At 48.0% G+C, this 18,212-nt stretch overlaps 1 protein-coding gene across 1 annotated transcript in view; it reads right to left on the minus strand.

Annotated features, from left to right (window-relative positions):
- Myo5b (myosin VB) overlaps positions 1–18,212 on the minus strand; it is a 179,537-nt gene that overhangs the window by 20,159 nt on the left and 141,166 nt on the right. Inside the window, exons 25-31 of the mRNA XM_013018885.1 lie at positions 17,710–17,858; positions 16,356–16,475; positions 14,488–14,628; positions 12,490–12,555; positions 9,990–10,229; positions 9,078–9,178; positions 944–1,142 (exon numbers count right to left, since the gene is read on the minus strand). Coding sequence (XP_012874339.1) covers positions 944–1,142; positions 9,078–9,178; positions 9,990–10,229; positions 12,490–12,555; positions 14,488–14,628; positions 16,356–16,475; positions 17,710–17,858 — 1,016 coding nt within the window. The remainder of the gene's footprint in view (positions 1–943; positions 1,143–9,077; positions 9,179–9,989; positions 10,230–12,489; positions 12,556–14,487; positions 14,629–16,355; positions 16,476–17,709; positions 17,859–18,212) is intronic.

Genomic DNA, 18,212 nt, shown 5'->3' on the forward strand with positions numbered 1-18,212 from the left:
CCTCTCTCTCTCCCCCCTCTCTCCTTCTCTCCCTCTCTCTCTCTCTCTCTCTCTCTCACCTCTCCGCTTCCTGGCTGCCATGAGGTGAACAGCTTTGCTCTGTGATATACTTCCTGATCATGAGCTGAAACGGCCAAATCCATTTCCCTCCTTTTGAGTTGTTTCTGTCAGACATCTCATTGTAGTGATGCAAATCTGACACTCTTCCTCCCTCCCTGCCTGTTGCCACAGTTTCCATCTGCTTCTCCTTCTCCCCAAGGCCTCCTTCCAATCCTTTAATATTCATTGTTAATTCCCACATAGAATCATGTTTGAATAACAATTATCCTCCTCTTATTTTTTCAAATGCCTTCCTTCTCCTGACCTGTAGTATCTCACAGGATAGAGACTTTTCCAATTCTCTGTCATCTGCCCTGGTTTCTATTTGCAGAGATGGCTGCCAACAATTGCTCCTCCATTAGGAGGAAGCCCACCTCCACTACACCTGGCCCAGAGCCATGTGACTTGTCTTTGTCATGTAGCAAAAGTGATACTGTGTTGGTTCTGGGAATAGGCCTCAGAGACTCCTCAGCTCTTGCGTTCAACCTTCTGGAAGCCAATTCCAGGCAGAGCATCTCAGGCTGGATCTATGAGTGAGACAAGGCACATGGAGACAGAGACCTCAGGCATAGGAGTAAGGCTGTCCTGGATCTTCCAGCCCCAGCTAACACGATGCACACCAGAGATGAGGCTACCCCCACTGAGCTCTGTTAGAATTCCGGATCCACACGATAGTCATTGATATTTTAAGCCACTAAATTCTATGAAAAAAACAACAACCCAAAAACAAGACAATTTGATTTGGCCTATCTGGCTAACAGCAGCCTTCCCTGATTCTATTTTCTTCCAAACATGATTTCCAAGCTGTGATGCACGAAGCTCTGTGATCCATGAAGCCACTCACCAGATTCTCATTGGTCAGCCGGGATATCTCCTGCTGGACTCCGAATTCCACTTGGGCCTCTGGGGAGAGCAGCAACGTCTGGCAAAAGGTCTGCTGTTGTTTGTCTATCTCCTCCTTCAGGGCCTCCACCTGGGCCTTGAGACTCTCCACCTCCTCCTCATGCTCCAGGCTCTGGGCCTGCAGCTGGGCCTCCAGCAACCTGCACAAGGAAAAATGGGACAGGTGATCATGTGACTCGGGTCAGCACCCCTCAAGTTAGGGGCCACAGTCAGGAACACAACAGGGGAGTGGCCAAGCACACAGCAGCAGCCATCTTTAGGCCCCAGTTGGGGATGACACACAGCAGGGAGACAGCTGCCACGGATCTGATCAGGCAAGCAAGCCATCCTGCCCTCTCAAGTGTCGAGAACCCAAGGTCAAAGGCACTCTTGCTCTTCTTCTCCACCCTCCTTCCTCATTCGGTGAGTGTTGTCTGCTGGCTTGGGACTGAGAAGCTGCCTCCGTGTCAAACAGTCAGCAGCAAAAATACTTTTTTTTTTTGTACCTCAGTTCTTCAGCTCAAGGCTAGCACTCTACCACTTGAGCCACAGCGCCACTTCCAGCCTTTTCTGCTTATGTGGTGCTGAGGAATGGAACCCAGGGCCCTCATGCATGCAAGGCAAGCACTCTACCACTGAGCCACCTTCCCAGCCCCACAAATACATTTTGAATTTTGTTTTCTTACTCTTCAGCTTAGTCTGGCTTCAAAATTTGTCATCTTCCTGCCTTAGCAGCCTGAGTGCTAGGATAATAATACTTTTGCCAGCATGTCTGGCTTTCAATTAATTTTTGTAGTATTTTCATCTGCCCCCAAATTCCCAAGAATCTTGTCATAAAGATTAAAGTGGTAAGCTGAGCTAATTACTTGCTTTTTTTTGTCTTTCTATTCATCTCCATTGTTACAGCCCTGCTTTATCACACATGCCCAATTTTTATAGCCCTTTTCTCTTCAGATACTCTCTGCCATCCCAAACTAAGACTATTTGCAAAAACTCTGGGAATAATTGAGATCAACACACCTAGACCCACAGGAGATCTGGAAAGACTTGGGAAGACTCAGAGACTGTGCCATAGCCAGGCAGTCTAGGAGTGCACCTGCTCCACTCTGAGAGAAGGCGGGGCCTCCTGCCTCCTGGGGAGCTGACACTAACACATCTACACGTGACCAAGCCATCCTCTGGGACTTAATTACCTGAGCCAGCTTTCTCCTTCAGGGTAGCTGCCTTCATAGGAAGGAGGTGGGGGTGCTGGATGAAAGGGATCCTAAAAAGCTTCCTGACGTGCTCTGTGTGGGTGTGGGGCACCCTAGTCTTTTTCTAGAAATGCAGAGGTAAAGTTAGGAAGTAGGTAGTGCCAGGGGACAGCTACTAGAACCCCCAGCTGCCCAGGAGCCTGGGAGCAGGCAGTTTCCATGTTTTTGCAGTTCTGCTAGTTTGGGAGGTGAGAACTGCCAAGGCGAGGAGGGAGGCAAGAAAGAAAGTCTACCGTGTTCCACAGACAGCCACACTGGAGACAGCTGAGTCAGCACCACAGTGACCAACACCTGCTCTCAGCGGCTGTCACATAGTGATGCGAATGAATGAGGAAGTGACAGAGGAATGTGCTCATTCACCGCAGGTCTACTACCAAAGGGAAAATAACACAAGATGGTACAGGATAATTTGGCAATTAAAACGACATTTTAGATGGCATATGTTATTTAGACAACATTCATTATTGGCTATAACATACTAAAAATGATCACCAGTAAGGTTTAAGGAGTAAACGTAACTGCAGAGGATAGAAACTCGGGTTCTAGATCTGTTGCTCAGGAAGTGCATTTCCTGACTTGTGCTGTGTGTTTCCCATCTGCATCTGCTCTACTCTCCAAGTGAATTCAGCCAGGGTCTATGTGAGGTATGATTCCCGCCAAGCCTTAGCTTGGCCACCCTATCATGAAGAGAAGAAAATGAAGACCAGGAGATGGTCATGGCTACAGCCAAGTAGAAGACTGGTCTGATGAGCCAGGCTTTCTGATGCCATGGGCCTGTGTGTTACTTCACTAATGCATTCATTTGCTTATTTGTTATACTCATCCAATCTGCCAACAGAGGCAAGAGAAGGCCCTAGTTTTACACATGAACCCTCATCCCTCTTCTGATAAATTCCTGAGTAGACTAGAATCTGGTCTTGTTGACTAAGTACCAGTGCAGAAACAGAAGCAGTTAATGAATATATATATATATATATTCATATGTATTATGAATGTATGTTCTCACACACACACACACACACACACACACACACACACACCTTTTCCCTGGTAATGACCCTATGTGGCAGGGTCCTAACCTAATGTCCTAATGTCTGCCATGAAGAGCCTGACCCAGTTCTCTGCTCACACGCTGTGGGGCCACATTTGAACCCAGAGAGAAGCTGTAGAGCCAGGCTGCTGCCTCTCCTGTTACCATGCAGAGGCCTTGGCGGGCAAGGGCCACATGGGGCGAGCATGAGCTGAGGGTGCCGGGCTCCTATTCCAACTCTGTCACTTCACCTGCTAGGGAGCCGGGCCCGGCACCTGTGCCACCCCTCTGAACCTTGGTTTCCTCCTCTGGGAAGCAAGCCTGATGGCCATGGCCCCATCTCTTATTGGAAAGCTCAAGTGAACAAAGCTGCGATTCGACCCCTCCCTGGCTAAACTGCTCGTTCACCGCTGAAGGCTGCACAGTGCAAATTCAGACTCTGGTACCAAATGCTGGGTCCTCTGTTTAACCAGCTGAAACCCACCAAGCTGCAGTGCCCTCCCCTGCCACGAGGGTGCGCAGAGGGTCAGACAGTACACTTGGCTCTTGTCAGCTCCAAGTCCCTGACACAGGACTGGCTGCGCCCTGAGGGCAGATTCAGAGCCAGTTTTGGCTGATCCTAAATGGTTAGGAGGTAGCACAGGGTTGAGAGTCCCCAGAGCTAAGCTTTCTCCTTAATCTTGTTCTTGGAAACTGTTTGCCTGCTGTCTTGTAATCGGTGTTTCTCCACCTGTAGAATGGGATTGGGGTGGGGCTGGACCCCAGAGTTTCTAAGGTTCATGGGCCATGCAGGCAAGCAACCCCTCTGACCTCATTCACACATCCTGGACACAAAGTGACAGAAGACCCCAAGGACTGCCAGTCAGTAGCTTCACAGACTGTGCTCCACACCCCTGCCACCGCCCCCCCTACCCCCCCCCCAGCCCCCACTGAAACACAAGGAACATGGAAGTGAGCAGAAACACAGACAAAGAGGACACAAGAGGACAGGAAGTGTATTTGACCTGGCAACTTGCTTTAGGCCTTGGTAGGCCAAGCCGAGTTCTCCATCTTCATTCAAATATCCCCAATCCTCAGTCTGGCTAGAAATAAAGGACAGAAAAACAGGGTGTCCAGTGTAGAGGAGAGAGACAGGCAGGCGAAGAGGCCAGAATGTGGAAAGGCTGTGCCCTGAAGATGGGAAAAGGGCAAAGCTGGAGCGCTCCCCCCACCCCTCTTCTCTGGTCGCCACCCTTTCGGCGACTGAAGACGGCATCTCCACTGAGTTTCCAAGGTTCCGTTACTGTCTGTAGAAGGGGTTCAGTGCCCTCATGAGGGGCCCAGATGAGGTCCCAGAGTGCAGTGTTCTGATGGCTGCAGGCAGCAGGTGTACAGCAGCATGGAGCCACCATGCTTTCTCCTGGAGGCCTCCCCAGATTGTGTGTGTGGTACACTTCTACCTTGGACCTGGGGGCTGCATGTGTCCCTTGTCCTTCTCAGCTGTCACCACTTGAGTTTGCATAGGGCCCTTAGGTAGCAGTGATTTAATCCAAAGGAAGGGCTGCTGGGGGAACTGAGGGCAGCACTGCAGAATTCCTGCTGTGGGCCCAGAATGGAGTACATCAGGCCAAGCAGGAAGAATGTGGGGACCCTCCAGCCATCTCCCTTTGTGCCCACAAAGAGATCCTGACACCTGGCTAGGATCCCAGGGGTCCCCTGCTTCTTCTTTTTCTTTTTCCTGTGAATTTTTAAGTTGTCATTATAAAGGTGATGTACAGAAGGGTTACAGTTACGTAAATCAGGTAAAGAGTACATTTCTTTTTGGACAATGTCACGCTTGCTCTTCCTTAAAAGATTTCCCTGCTGCATGCTGAATGATCACATACTGCCCCCCCAAACACAAAAGGGGCCTCACTTCATTGTTTTCCACAGCTGCTGTCCAGGGTGGTACCAGGGTAAGGCTGAGATAACCTCCAAACATTACTCACCATCACCAGCCTCACAGGGAAATGCAGTTGTGAATTCTATAATATGACCAACTCTACAGACAAAGATGTTGCCCAGCACTCCACAGTGCTCAGAAAATCAGGCACAAGAATTAATGAAAACCAGCAAACTAACTAACTTTGCTCTTAGGTAAAACACATCTCCAGAGGAATCTAACATACTCTTCAGTCCCTTTGCATTTAGGGACCATGGCAGGAGAGGAAGCGCCACCTGGTGGTGTAAGAAGGTAAACCCCAAACAACTGCCCAGAGGAATTCATTTTCTCTTTTTTTTTTAAATGCTTAATGTCAATAAATCAACAATAGTCATGGAAAACCTCCTGTGCATGAGCCCTATTCTTGAAAATGCCATGCAAATAAATAAGAAGGAATAATCAGCACATAGTCTCTGACTTCAGGAGGCAGCAAGGCCCAGTGGTTAGCAAACTGGCCACAGAGCGGGGCATCCTCTAGGAAGCTCCATCCCTGGCTCTCTCCAGCCCTGCCTGGGAGGGCTATTTCTCTACATGTCAGGAGGAAGCGGATGATCTTGAAGGGCTTTCCCCTCCACCTTTCATTATTATCTGTAGAAGTCATGCACCAGAAAAGGCCCTGGAAAAGAATTACTTTCTCTTTGTTGGGGATCTTGAAAAACAGGGCCCAGCAAACCACTGCTCTGCTTTGGATAAGGACAGCCCCCTTGGGTGGAAAGAGACATGGCTCCAGCCCAGAGATGGTCAGTTTCCTGTTTCTAGAAAGATACCTACCTGTGTGCCACACAGGTATTCCAATTTCTTTCTATTCAGCAGCCTGGAATATACTGAGAAGTGGGAGGAGGCCCCCAAATAGCAGAAGCACCTGAGAATCAGGCCTGGCCACCTGGAAGGAGCTTTCTAGAGAGAGCAACAGCTGTGGCTTTACTGAGGCCAGAAAATCACACTTGTGCTATTGGCTGAGGACCAATGGAATTGTGAGAACAAGGAGGCAGTGTTCTTCTAGAAGGAAGCTCAGAGGTTCTGGCCAGGAGTGGCAAAAGAGCTGCAGAACCAGTCTTCTGGTCCCCTCTGCCACTACGAGCAAGAGAGCTCTAGGCCAAATGAACCATATGATGTCAAGTAAATCTGGATGGAGATTGGACACACTCCTTGTGGAGTGGAAGCTGCTCTCAAGTGCTAAGGACCTCCTGCTATCCCCTGGGTCCTGGTGGAAAGGCCCAGCAATGCACCATCAGCCTTGCTTTGGAGTTCTACAGCCTAGACAGGGTTTTCACAGAAAGTGGTCATAGATCAAAGGAGCACTGTTCTTGGAGCCAGACTGAGCCTCAGCCAGACTGTACTGGTGCCCAAACTAGCTCTGTGACCTGGAGCTCTGTGTAGAGGTGGGGTTGGCCTGAGAACAGCAGCAAACTTGTCTCTCAACTCACTTCTTCCAGAAACAACTGAAGACGACAGACTTCCAGCACCCGCCCAGGCTTTCCCAGGTGCTCGTTGTTATCTTAGCTTTTTCATTTGTAAAATGGTCATAATGAAGCTGGTTCCTCTTAGTTCCCAAGACCAAAGTGTGAGAAAGTGTGCAAGAGAGCTACCCACATTCTGGGAGCTCAGGCCAGCGCAGGCCCTAGACTTAAGAGTTCAGAGGGGAGACAGAGTTGGAAAGACCAGAACAGGGCTCTAAACAGCAAGAGTCAGCAAGGAGCCTCAAACGTGGGGACCATGGCTGCTTGGAGGGACCCATGACTGTGATAGAGGTGCGTTTGTGTGTAGAATCTCCCCACAAGTCTACCAAAGCTCAGTGAGCAATGTAAAGTTTTTCTAGGGTCATGACATAGTTCATCACAATTCTAAAGGGACCACCTCACCCACCACGCATGCAGAGACACAATTAATAGTTAAACTCTGAGACCCTCCACTGCAGGCCAACCACAGGAAAGGTATAGCAAATCTCCATCTTCAGCCATGTCAACAGGGGTCCCCAAGTCAGTTGACCCTCCTTCCCTGCTAGCCTGCTCTTCCACTCAGTGTGGATTCACCGTCACCACATAATCTCCTCAAGGCTAAAGCTGAACTGGAAGAGATGAACCCACCGGTAGCCTCTCTAGCACCTGGTATGGAAGGCACTGGGACCTGGGTCATCAGGCCTCCCCAAGGCCATGGCTCTTTTCCGTCCTTAAACCAGCTTCAGAGCGATTATTTGCCTATTAGATGCTAGGCTTTCTGGGAATGGGATTATCTTAAGATATAATAGAAGCCATGTTTATTTTTGTCACCACCATTACTGCTGTAAAGACGACAAATCCACGGTATTGAACAGCCTCTGGGGAATACCTAGACCTAGGACTGGATTCCTGACGATCTTGCGGCTGAATAGAAAGTGAAGCTATCAGCTTCAGCTCTGAAGATCACAGATAAGACCACCGCAGCCTGCTGGCTTGCTATTTTAATATCACCTCTGCTTCTTCTTTCATTCATCTCATGTCTTATCTTCAGCCCAAGATAATTTAAAATGAACAATCTGGACTCCAGGTTTAGCTGGCTGAGTCACCTTCATTCCTTCTCTCCGTCCTTTCAGGAGAATTACCTCTCTCTCAAAACACATTTTGTGTCCTCCAGGGGGGCTGCTACACCACCTCTTCTGCTTCTTTTGGGGGGGGCTGGGGGGGCAAAGCAGCCCCCAACCTCAGAGCAGGGTCACCTGGTTTCTATCTGGACTCAGCTACAGGCCAGGCGTGTGCCTGAAGCCACTCAACTTTTCTGGGCCTCAGTTTCCTCATGCACAGAAGAGGGACTGCATTAGGAGGTCTGGAAATCAGTCTTCTAGGATTCTGTGAGTTATGGAAGAAACTTTAGGTTGTGGGTGACAGTGCCACCTACTGCTGGTTTCTAGAACTGTTTTGGTCACGCACTTTGGAACAAATGTTGAGCAAGTCAACAATAAATTAGTTGAGATGAAAGAGAAAGGAAGCCAGAGGAAAGGCCAGCTCTGATTTTGCTCTGGAAGGTTAGCATAACAAAGGTAGTAACATTGATTATGTGCGCACCATGAGCTCTAAGTGCTTTACTCAGATTAATTCACCCACCTGGTGTCTCAACACCCATAACAGACACAGCGCTAAGATGGTCCCAACCCACAGGCAAGGCACCGGAGGCACCCAGCCTTCACGCAATGATTTCCAGACAGCAACAAATCCCACATTCCTGAACTCTCTGCCACACTGCGAGTTCTGCCATCTGTCCACTGACAACCCTTGACTTGGCTGCCACCCTCAGACAATCAAATCACTCCTTTTTGCCTGGACCCTCAGTCCCTTCTTGATGAGACCAGACACTGTTGATTAACTCAAGTCCAGGAATTCTCACTTGGGCGAGCATGACAGAGGGGAAATGTGTTGGTGTCTACCTTGGGTTCCGTTTCTTCTAAAAGAGTGAGGGGGGAAAATAAATAAAAACAAACAAACAAAAAAAAAGAGTGAGGGGGGTCCCAGGCGAGGATGGCAGCTGGAGCAGACACCTCACTGCGGCAGGGGCTGCTTCTACATAAAAACCACCCTCGCCAGCTTTCCCCATCACTGCCTCCTGTCATTCTCCAAGAAAGCTCCCTGATCCAACACTTTTCAGGGGACCTGGGTTCCAGCTGCTACACGTACGTTGAATCAGTCTTGATAAAGCTGAGAGCAGGTTTCCTGAGAACTTGGAGTGACTGGAGTCCACTCCTCTTTTACCTCCTCTCATCAATACTTCCCTGTGGCTATATACATGGCCAGTGCCTGAGCACAGACCAGAATAGGTTAGGGTGGGAGGGACCCCTACTACTGACTTCTCTAGGTACAGATTATGGTGAGGTGGGCCTTACCTGTTTGTCTGGCAGACCCCATGGTAGGCCTCAATGGCATCTTCCTGGTCCACATGCTTTTCACTGTTAGGCCAACTTGTCCTGGCATTAATATTTGGCTCCTAGAAGACATCAAATTAATAAACAACTGTAACTATACGAACTGCCACGAAATGGCTTTACAGTACAGGGGAGATTAAAAACATGACTTTGGGGAAAGATGTAGGCCTAGAGGAACTTGGGAGACTGTAGCTAAACATAGGCAGGAACATGACATGGTAAGGTCACCTTGGAAAGGACACAGCAAGCCTGCTGGGAGGTACTGAGTGCTCGTAGCAGGGGAGACAGCAGGTAGTGTCCTTGGAGGAGAAAACACCCCAGACATGATTAAAATCTGGCTCAGTGTTGGCTCGACTACACTCATTACTACTGAAGTAACACAGCCCTCAGCCAGCCCAAGGGCTTCAGCCTATCAGAGTCCAGAGAGACACAGGTCACTTCTGTCCCTCCTCCTTTCCACTCTACAATATGTCCCAGAAATATTAGGGATACATATGAAGTGGGACTTTTCATCCAGGGAGGGTGTGCTAGGAATGGAATTACTTTATGGTAGTAAGAGAGAAGGGGTGGGGGAGAAGTGTTATTCTACTTCAGAAGCAAAGTAAACAGCGAGGAGCACAAGGCAAAAAACAGGTCATCCATCTCAGGCTTTTGTCCCTTTTGAGTATCTTATTCAGAAGATTCTAGAAACTTCTAGCTCCATCTCTCAGAAAGGCATATATTGAAGGAAATTCCTTGTGCTGCCATTAGATCCCAGAATAAGAGATTCTGCTCTCTCAGTTTTAAGGTCCTCAGGGGTAACATATGCAAAAAACAACCCATGTCTGTCACCCAGTATCACCCCAATAAGCCCAACCACACTGCCACAGTTACCGTGTTCTTGCTGGCAAGTCTGCGCTGGTCAGCGCTCATAATCTGTGTTCTGAGGATGAGCACCTCCTCCTTGCGGACCTCGAGCTCCTCATTGGTCAGCTTGAGCTGGTTCAGCAGGAGGTTGTAGCTATCTGGAGAGCTGTGGGTAGAGTTGTTCTGTGTAGCTTGGTCAACTACAGCTTTCCTCAGCTCATTCAGGTCATTCTTCAGCTTCTTGTTCTCTGATTCCAGCTCCTGCCTCTGGAATACAGACAAGAGTGAGGTAACAGGTCATTACATCCAGGACCCAGCCTTAATCAGCTCACTCTGTCCAGGAGCAAGTGAAGAGTCACCCACTCATTTTAATGACCAAAGTTCTGACTGACATCGGCAAGCAATCAAAGAGTTTGGATTAGAATTCAGGACCCGGGGTTCTGAGGGAAACATCTTACACAATTCCTCTATAGAACTCTGCAAAGTGATTCAATATGTGAGTGTTTCTAAACACATCTGACTATGAAAAACCTTCCCTTGTGGAAATACTGGGCTGTAATTGTGTGTGTGTGTGTGTGTGTGTGTATGTGTGTGTGTGTGTGTGTGTGAGAGAGAGAGAGAGAGGAGGAGGAGAGAGAGAGAGGCAGGCAGAGAGAGAGAGGAAGAGAGAGAGAGATACAGAACTCATGTATGCTAGACAAGCAAGCATTCTACCACCACTCAAAGGCCCCACCTTGGTGCTGACAACCTTAAGCAACTGGACTCCTACAATCTTAGTATGCTCATGGGTTTTAAGGCCTTCCTTGAGGGGATTCTGGAATAAAGGGCTCCCTCAGCTGATTTTACAGGAACATTGTGTTGTCATATAGAAAGCCACCAACTGTCCATGCCAGTGAAGGAAAAATTACTAGTCTACATAGACTGAAACACGGTTGGAAATCAACTTTGAAATGTATTTCACGTACTCTGGGCAGTCTATTTACCGCATTGGAGACATTCTAATAAGTTAAAAATCTGACCATCACAAACTTCTGGTAAGGCTCTGACTTAAGATTCATAATTTCTCCAAAAAACTAAAAACCAAACCAAACAAAACATGATAAGAAGGCATTGCTTGTCCGTTTGCTAAAGCTGCAGGATGCAGCGGGTCAGCTCCCTGAGGAGGCCGACTCCAGGGAAGTGAAGGCTCCCAGTGAGTTTAGAGCTTCAGCGGGGAACAGAAAATCTTCCCTCCTGGTCCAGGGTCTTTCTACCACCCCCAGATCTATGGGAGACAGGGCCATGCACAGACAGAATAATTCTACAGACACACAAGGGGCCCTGGAGTAAGATGCTGATCCTTAATGATCATTATTAGCACATGAAACCCATGAGAAGTCTATTTCGTTCAGGAGTTAAGAATCTACTCAATGCCTGAGTAATTATCCTATTGGCAGCTGTGTGTCATCCTGGGATTACACAGTAGAGGAGCACTGAGCTTAGAGAAAAGCCCTGGGGTCTCATCTCGGCCCTCAGCTGCCTCAGGGGATAGTTCAAGAGAGTGACAGCTAATGGTGGCTGAAGTGTTCTGCTGCTCTGACCAGTTGTTGAATCAGAGAAAGTAGATTGGGGGTTGTTAGGGACTGGAGAGAATAGGGTGATCTTAATGTGAATGGTGTTTCCGTTTTGCAAGACGAAAAGAGAAATGGGCCCTGCATAATATCATGAATATATCTGGTATCAATGAACTGTTCTCAACAATAGTAAGGAGTAAATTTTATGTGTATTTAATTTTATGTATTAATTATTATTATTTTTTTGTCAGTCCTGGGGCTTGAACTCAGGGCCTGGGAATGATCCCTGAACTTCTTTTTGTTCAAGGCTAGCACTCTACCACTTGAGCCACAGCACTACTTCTGGCTTTTTCTGTTTATGTAGTACTGAGGAATCAAACCCAGGGCTTCATGCATGCTAGGTAAGCGCTCTACCACTAAGCTACCTTCCCAGCCCACATGTGTATTTTACTACAATTAAAGAACTTTGGGAAGAAAGCCATGGGAATGATGTAAGGCTCTTTTTCTGGGCGATGGAGCCATGAGGAGTTGTTTGTAGGCCTGTGACTGGCAGGCTGCATACGTTGTCGGGGGATGGGAATAGAGATGGGGCTGGTCTATGTCTCTTTTTTCTATATTCTTCCCTGCCAGGGGCCTGGTGCCTCCTGGAACCCGAGGCTTCCACAGTTCCACTTTACCATCCCCTGCCACGCCTGCATCTGAGGCACAAGGACACCTTTCTGCCTTACATCTGCCCATGCTAAGTTTGGATATTTTTTTTGCAGTGATTTTTATTCCAATGGCTGAAATTATCAGGAAGATAAGCAAGAGGTTATTGTTCCTTTGAGTACATATATATTTTCTTTCATTTTAAAGAGGAAGACACTAAAGTGTGGAGAAAGGTGATTTGCTCAGGGCTCTACTTTACGGCAGCCTGGAACTTAGGACCTCGTTTTCTGTCATTTGTCCTCTAGTGGGGGGATGGACAGTCTTACCTTCAGACTATTATAGGCCAGATCTGCATCCTGGTCCAAGTCTATGTCATTCTTTGGTTGTTCGATCTGCATGGGCAAAGACAGAAAGATGAGCAGGGACCACAGTGCACATGTTCCACAGAAATGCTTCTGAACACAGTCAATCCTGCTCAATCTGCTTTTGCATAAACAGCTGGCAACTCCACCCTCCTCTCTGCATCTCCCTCCTGGCTTCCAAGGCAGCTCAATCCTCAGGCCTTCCATTAACAAGTCCTTCCTGCCCTCACTCACACAGTCCCTGCAGACACTTGTAGATGGAGTATGAACAACCCACACCTTTTGCACCAGATACACTGCAGTTCTAAATAGTTCAATCCATGAGCATGATGTTATTTGCAAACAGGGCCTTTGCAGGTGTAATCAAGATAGGTGAACTCAGTAGATAAGTGAGCCCTGGTCCCCTAGGCCTGGCCTCTTCATCAGAAGATAAGGCACACAGAGATGAAGGCCATGGAAGACAGAGGCAGGGATTCCATACACACAGGTGCAAGTCAGAGAACAGCACAGACCGCCAGCAATACCAGAAGCCATAAGAAAAGTCCTAGAGACTTCAGAGCACAGCCATGTAAACACTTTAATTTCTGGCTTCTCCCCCTAGATCTATGCACGAGAAAGCAATCTTTCACTATTTCAAGTGGTCCAGTTTATAGCAATTTGTTTTAGCCCCAGATTGCCAGGGTGAACAATGATGGCTCCACAGCATGCTTTGCTGCTAAGCCAGGATGTCTGCAAAGCAGAGTGTATTAGATAAGTTTTTAACACCTGATATTTTCAACTTGCAATGGGTTTCTGGGGATGAACATCTGTACAGCATCTGATTTGTGCTTGCCTGACAGGGAGACTTTCTCTTTATAACTGAATGAGTCATTTATAGACCTAATCCTTTCACTCTTCATTCCGAATATAACCCACCTGAGAGATTTAAATCCACCAGCAAGATTTACTTCTCCACTTAATGCTCAGTACAGAAAAAAAAAACCCTCAAGAATCTGACCGCAATTTAGATCAGAGTCTGCATCATGTTAGACTGGAAAGAGAAGCCAGGGCTTGTAAAAGGAGGCTATGTGGGGCCCTTGGGGACTGTCAAATCCCATAATTTGCAACTCTGGCCTGAGAATAGACCATAAGGTTGGCTATTGATATGAGCCAGCTTAAAGTTGCACTAGTATTCCATAAAAAGTGCATCTCATACTTCCAAAGAAGTAGAGAGTATTCTTAGCTCCTTATGCTGTAGTCAATGGATCTCAACTTCTAAGACACTAATCTGTGCTCAACTTTGCATTCACATGAGCACTGCCGACATTGGTCTTTACTCTTCACCTGTGTTGTGTCTGCTCTTCCCAATCTTGGTATTAGTTTTCTCAATGGCTGAGGAATTCTCTTGTGTTTTTAGTTCTTTCTCACTTAATACAGCACATCCTGGGTACAGCCCAACAAGTCCTTGAAAGAGAACACTTCTAATTTTCATAGGATGTTCTTTTGAGATTCAAGAAGTAGATGACAACCTGGATTGTGGCAAGGGTTCAGCCATGGGCAAGAAGGGTGAATGACTGCACCTCTGGTCTGCCCTGACCCCCTGGGCTGGGTTCATGTCACCTGCCACGTGCCATGTGCCAAGGATGAAAAGGAAATACGTTTTCTCTGTTAAAACTTGACTTTTGCCATATTTCTATTTTCACTCCATATCTCAGTCCTCCTGTCGTCAGCTCCTATCTTTGTAAGTAGGGCAAAATGTCACAGACTCTCTGTAGCTTCCAGGGGGCAATTGAAGGAGTGCACCTCTGCACAGCAGAGGTACAGCTCCCCGCTACCGTCCCAGAGGGGACTCAGTGTGACTCCAACACAGATGGAAGATGCTCTGAAACCCAGCACCAGCATAATTCCGTGGGGCCACGCCTGTCATGTGAGCTGTAGCGGGCATCTCATCCCACCATACAGGGCACCCAGCCCATCACACACCTGCACTTTCTTGCTCTCCTGCTGTTCCCTCTTCTCCAACTGCACCTGCAGCTTCTTCCTCTCCTGCTCCAGCTCTCGCACTCTCTTCTGTAACTTCAGGAAGACGGTCATGTCCATGGCTGCTTTTTCCACACCAATTTCCTGCAAAGGAAAAGAGGAGTCAGGGAAAGAGGTTTTTCACAGCACACAGGCCTCAGGGAACACACAGCCCTTTGCCCGCCCACCTCCGCATCGGCCATCTGTCTCCTCACTCCCCCCAAACAGCAATCCTTGCCTCAACTACAAAGCCAGCACCAACCAACGAGCATTTCTTGCATTAAAGGCGGTGCTCCAGGCTCCTTCTGTGTGGGTAATAACTGAGTCTCAGCCTCACACCTAATTCTAAGGATAAATGGACACAGACCCAGCCCTTGTCTTGGGAAGTGTAAGAATTCACTTTGGGAAAATGGCATTGCACCACAGAAACCATACCCTCAGGAGGTAATGTTTGCTGGTGAAGAATCGAGGGGTTCATGAATCACTGTCCTGCCACAGAACCCATTTAGTCAGCATCAGTTTCCCAGTGGATTTTTTCTCTAATCTCATGCCTAGGTGTGCCCTCCAGGTTTCTGCAATGTCTGGGGTACACATGCAAACTTGGATCTGCCCATGAGGGGCTAGTGTGCACGAACACACCCATTCAGACTATTACATATACTATATGCATGGGAAGCAATAGACATAACCAGCACTTAAGAATACTTCATGCTTAAGTGGCCTGGATCAGTCTTGGTTTCCTTGAGGAACCCGGACCTGGGAATATAGTGGCCATATCTCATGCAAACAGTTGCAAACACAAATGATGGACATGCAGCTGCAGTTCAGACTGAAAAGAGCCTCCAGGGGCTGGACCTTAGGCCAGCATTGTGATAATCACATTGACTGTGCATAACCTGTAGAACTGTACAATGGCTGGCAGCCCTTTCTCCTGAGGACGTCTTCCAACCTCCACCCTCTACTCCATTCCCTCTCTATCATCCTTTTTCTTCATAGCATTCAGAAGCATCTGCAAATACAGCACACACTCTTGCTGGTGACTGCTTAGGGTCTCACTCTGCATCAGACAAGTGCGATGAAGGTGGGGACCTTCTCTGGCTTGGCCATTGCCATGTTCCAGTGGTTCCTGGCAGTGAGACATGCTTGAACTCAGCTCTGTGGATCTCCACCTGCTTTAGGAGCTGGCTGTTCAAACGCCAGAGGGAAAAATGGTGAGTCTATGGATCTTTGACAAAATTACACCCAGGTTGTAATACTCACCATATGGCACGCTGTTTCTAGATGCTAAGAGGCCATCCCCAGTACACAATGATACGGTCACACAGTATCCTTTTATTCCAAATATTTACTGTTGTTCGCTGAGTTTTAACTAGCTTCTAAATCAGAGTGGAGACTCTCCCAGTATATTTATTGATATTCCTGTGTGTGCTGTGATGTTTAAGTCAGGTGGTATATGTCACTCTGGCCTCAAACTAGTGATCTTCCTATCTCAGCCTCCTAAATGCTGGAGTTACAGGGATGTGCCACTATGTCCATCAATGGTTCCTTCTTAAGCCAGCCTTCTTCATAAGCTTACTCTTTACCCCCCTGCCTCAATGCCTTAGTCTCCTTTAACAGGAATCAGGGAATCTATCATCCTCCCTCCCTCCTTTAGTGGGTAAGGGAACAGAAATGGAGTGCCTGATGCAGAAAATGTTAGGACCAAAAGTGCTCTTTAAGTCCACCACAGTCTGAGCAATTCTTCTCTCTGAAGTCACTTTGGACAGCGGGGTACATTTCTGCTGAGCAGCATCACAGGTAATAAACACTTCCCCACGAGCCCCCTGTCTTACCTCTACCTGTTGGAGGGCATCCTCAGTGTCTCCGATCTCAGAGGTGGAGATGGAAGGATAATTGGAGTCAGATTCTAAGCTACTTTGGTTGGATGGATTCCGCCTGTGGCCTGGGGTTTGCTGTTCAAAAAGAAAAAAAAAAGATGGCAACCCCAAATGGACTCACGTTCCTGAGACCTTTTCAAGGAACAGGTCTCCTGTCTCATTTGTCAATAAGAATAAATGTCACTGTTTCTTGGAACCGTGTTTAAATAGAGTTGTTCCCACAAAGCGTTTCACCTACACTTCTTAGCCAACCATCTAGCTCCCTCGTAGCATAATAACTAGGAGGCTGCACAGCTCTCCCATTAGGCTTGGGTTCCCTTGTCTTTCAGTGGTGTGCCAATCTGTAACCCGTAGGCCTATTTCTCTAAGTCCTAGGGGAACAGCCCTTCACTCCTGGTCTTTCTCTCAGAATGCATGCAGGCAGTCAGATCCCCTGGCCCCTTTGAAAGGAATACTGCAAATGAGCCCCGAGTGTCTCCTCCCTTCAACCCCTCAACTGGCATGCCATCAGGTTTGCTCATGAAAACAGTAGCCTGTTAGAAACCGCACACCATTTATACTGTTCGCTTAAAAATACCTTCTGGGTTATTTTCTGGCATCTGATTTGGTTTTCAGAGTGAAAACTGAGCTCAGAGAAAAATTTCAGATTTCGATTTAAGTTCCTACTCAGCTTCTCCTCCTGGTTTCCATGCAATTCATATTGATCTTGCTTGCATATACATGCCTTGAAGGAACTCTTACAGAGGGTAAAGAATGACAAACCCTACAACACCACGACAACGTGCACATACCCTGCATTTTATCCGAGATCAGCAGGGGCTCCAAATAGCACCCCTGTTGCAACACAGGATTTTTCCAGAAAGAACAGGAATAGTTTTACATAGTTGCAGTCTCTTTCTCTAACACACACACACACACACACACACACACACACACACACACACACACACACACACAAGCACCCCTGTTGCAACACAGGATTTTTCCAGAAAGAACAGGAATAGTTTTACATAGTTGCAGTCTCTTTCTCTAACACACACACACACACACACACACACAATGGGGTGGGGAAAAAAGGCTTTGGGCGGATTGTCCTTAAACTCCCCAAATCTTGCTAAGACCTCTACATTGGGAAGGAACCTTAGGAAGAACCACTTCACTTCATCAGGCTGCTTCCTCATGCACCACATCCACGAGAACGGAGAGTAGGCACCGGCAGTGCCGAGTACACAGCACTGGGCAAGGCTGGACAGCATAAGGGGCTTAAAAGACGGTGAATGCTGCAGGACAGCAGCACTGCCCTCCTTGCCTTTAGGATGGTCACCTCGTCCCTCAGGTTGTCGTATCTCTGCTCCAAGCGGGAGTATTCCTTCACGAGGTTCTGGTAGCGGGACCGCTCCTCCTCCAGCTCCTTCTTCATAAGGAGAGTCTGCTCCGCAGAGCTCTGAGCACATTCATCTGGAAGGAGGCAGAGGAAGCCGTGGATTTGCCATCTGTGCCGATCCCCCCCACGCACTGCCACGTGCTTCCGGGCTCAGCTCTTGATGTGAAGGCTGCCCACGGCAGGCTCATCCCAGAGACAGCAGAGTCTAGGGTGCTTCTCACCCACTGCCCCGCACAGGGGGAGTTCATCCCTCTGGCCTATGTCTCCAGACAGGGGAGGATGACCCTGCTTTCAGAGAGAGGAAAGTCGGCAACTTGCATGAGAACCCCCAGCTCACACACTTAACTCTCTTGCAACAATTGTCAGCAAGAAGCAGTCCTGACAGAACCAGGCTTTGTTCCGCGCGGCCTTTCCTATTCCTGACCTTT

Source organism: Dipodomys ordii, unplaced genomic scaffold, assembly GCF_000151885.1.
Source record: "Dipodomys ordii isolate 6190 unplaced genomic scaffold, Dord_2.0 Scaffold43, whole genome shotgun sequence".
Classification (NCBI taxonomy): domain Eukaryota; kingdom Metazoa; phylum Chordata; class Mammalia; order Rodentia; family Heteromyidae; genus Dipodomys; species Dipodomys ordii.